The sequence below is a fragment of the Bufo bufo genome, chromosome 4 (genome assembly GCF_905171765.1).
Source record: "Bufo bufo chromosome 4, aBufBuf1.1, whole genome shotgun sequence".
Classification (NCBI taxonomy): Eukaryota; Metazoa; Chordata; class Amphibia; order Anura; family Bufonidae; genus Bufo; species Bufo bufo.
In genome coordinates, this window is record NC_053392.1 from 87,567,511 (window position 1) to 87,570,649 (window position 3,139).

At 43.5% G+C, this 3,139-nt stretch overlaps 1 protein-coding gene across 1 annotated transcript; it reads left to right on the forward strand.

The window, feature by feature from the left end:
• The first annotated feature begins 669 nt into the window (after window positions 1-669).
• On the forward strand, window positions 670-2,689 carry LOC120999003 (E3 SUMO-protein ligase ZBED1-like). Its single transcript, XM_040429880.1, has 2 exons — window positions 670-1,911; window positions 2,118-2,689. The coding sequence occupies exons 1-2, from the start codon at window positions 670-672 to the stop codon at window positions 2,598-2,600; spliced, it is 1,725 nt and encodes a 574-aa protein (XP_040285814.1). The 3' UTR covers window positions 2,601-2,689.
• Window positions 2,690-3,139: the final 450 nt, after the last annotated feature.

Consider the following 3,139-nt stretch of genomic DNA (forward strand, 5'->3'; position numbering starts at 1 on the left):
GGAGAGAGAGTGCGATATAACGTGACCGGCTGTCGCTGACTCTCTGAGACTGTGACCATTGCAATGCCAATGCATTGACCAATGAGTCATGACCACCAGTTGAGTTGACCAACCACCGGCGGCAGACAAGATGAGGGGCCAGGGCGCATTTTTTCTTTTACACATGATGAATAATGATAGTTGACACTTGACAGCGACTGCGACTAACTGCGTGTGTGGGGGGTAGAATAATAAATGAGGATTTTACATATCATACAATTACATACATACTAGAAAGAAACGTGTTACTTTTTCTGTTGATCTCGTGGCAGGCTTTAGGCTTAGTCACTCAAATTTTTTTTTTTTTTTTTTTAAACTGACAGAGTTTGACAACATCATCGTCACGTCAAGACTTGTGTCATCCCTACTCACAAATTCACATAGATGCCTGGCATGCATTGCATTTGCTAGTAAATAAAAATGGCAGAAGTAGAACAAAAGGAACGAGAGATAAAAAATGCACCTAGCTTTTTAAAAGCAAACATCTGGGAACATTTTGGCTTTTATGAAAAAAGTAGGAAGCACGAATTGGACAAGTCATACGCTGTGTGTAAAATCTGTCACACAAAAATTAAATATCTAGGGAATACTACTAATCTGAGAAACCACGTCAGCCGTTTTCACCCAGAAATGCTAAAACCTACCACCACCACCACCACCAAGGAAATGAACCCAGATCAGCCAAGAATTGATGCGATGTTACAGTCAACTTTGCCGCCCAACTCTGAAAAGGTAAAGAGAATAACAAAAGCTGTGGCAGCTTTCATAGCGAAGGACCTGCGCCCTTACTCTGTTGTGGAAAACAGTGGGTTTCGCTACCTTTTGAAGACAATAGAGCCGCGTTACAAGATCCCGTCACGAAGTCACTTTACAGAAAACGTCATACCTGCACTCTACCACGAAACCAAAGCTAAGATAATTGCATCAATGAGCCAAGCAAGTCGAGTCGCAATAACGTGTGATTCCTGGACTTCAGTCACGACAGAGTCTTATGTTACAATAACAGCACATTACGTTAGTAAGGACTGGCAGATTTTGTCGCATGTACTGCAAACGAGAGCCATTTATGAGTCTCACACGGGTGCTCATCTGGCAGAGCTACTTTCTCATGTTGTGGAAGAATGGCAGCTGTCCGATAAATCTGTAGTGCTTGTGACCGACAACGCGTCAAACATGATAGTTGCAGCTCAAGTTGGAAAATTCCCCCATGTGAAATGCTTCGCCCATACACTGAATCTTGCATCCCAGCGAGCGTTGAAAGTGGCCACTCTCTCTAGGCTTCTTGGCAGAGTACGTCGGATATCCACATTCTTTCACCGCAGCACTAGAGCAAGCCACTGTCTAAAAGAGAAACAGAAATGTCTTGGCTTGAAGAATCATAAGCTGATAACTGATGTGGCAACAAGATGGAACAGTGCATACGACATGGTCGAGAGGTTCTTGGAACAACAACCTGCAGTCTGTGCCACCTTGCTGTCTCCAGAAGTCAGAAGAGGAGAGTCCGATCTCTGCACTCTAAACGAAACAGATGTGTCAAATGCAGAGGACGCCGTGAGTGCATTAAAGCCAATGAAGGATGCAACCATGCTGATGTCAGAAGAGCGCAATCCAACAGTTTCTCTCATTGCCCCTATAAATGCACAACTTCTCCAGAGCATGACAGACACGATGGGAGACACACCCATGATCCATGAGATCAAGAATTCTATTAGAACAGATCTCCAGAAGAGGTACAGCAGTGAGGCCGAGAAGAAGATCCTTCATACAGCCTCTGCACTGGATCCTCGCTTTAAGGGACTGCCTTTCATCCTCACAGATGAAGAAAGATTGGAGATATTTAAAGGAGTCACTGAGGAAGCTGCATCCTTGGAGGTAATTAAATTAATTTGAAGAATTCCATCATGTTTCTTCTTGAAACGACAGTAGCACAAGCACTACCACGCTTCTGAATCTGATGCGGTGCGGGAACTGTACTGTCCGTTTCCTGTGCTTTTTCATCACCCCATCAGAATCAAAGGCATTGACATTTGTGTTTTTACTTATTGTTTTTTTTCCGTTTCTTTTTTGTTCAAACACAGATTACATCAGATGAGAGTGAGAGGACACAAGAGGATCATCAAGTGCCTAGAAGAAAACAAACTCTGGAAGAAGAGGACAGTTCACCCATCGAAGACAACCATTCTCCACCATCTCCTCCCAAAAAGGCCAGATCGCTGCTCGTGAGTTTGCTGGGACAGTCTTTCACTGACACTGAAGGTACAATAGAACCCAAAAAGACCCCCTATGCCAAGGCTGAAGAGGAAATGGAAAACTATTGTAAAGCCCCACCTCTGCCTCTCACTGAGGACCCTTTGAACTGGTGGCGTGAGCATGAGGTCATATTTCCCCTCCTTTCTCGGCTGTCAAAGCAATACTTGTGTATCCCAGGTACAAGCGTGTCTGCAGAGCGGGTTTTCTCCACTGCAGGAGATGTGGTAACTGCAAAAAGAAGCGCCCTCAAACCAGACCATGTAGATCAATTGGTGTTCTTACAGAAAAATCTACATGTTCCCAAATGCTGAGCAGTGTTTTTAATTTTATAGATTTTGTTTATAGCATTGTCTCTGCCACTGAAATTTTTTATTTCTCTGTCTCCCCTGCCAGACTCCCCTTTTCCCTTCCCCTTCCCTTTTCCCCCTTCCCATTCCCCTTTTCCCTTTCCCTCCCCTGATTATTCTGATTAATCAGAATATATGATATTATTCTAGCTTTTAGCAGCACTGGAGTGGAGAGGAGATGGAGAATGGTTTTCTATTATGCGACTGTCCGTCCGATGCATTTTGTATTTTTACACTGACGTGTTTTTTGGTGTTTTCCCAATGTGTCTGTCATGCTCTGTGAATTTCTGACTCTGTTTAGGGGTTTAACCTTCAACCAAAAGAATTCTGTATTTAATTCCAGACAACTGACGCCCGCCAAGCCACCAGAGGAAGGCAAATCCTTGAAAGAATAAATTGAAACTTAAAACCTGGAGTAAATCTTTATTGGATCACACAAATACACATTCACACAAACCAAAAAAACACACACCGACCTTCTGACATCATGTCTGACTATGGTG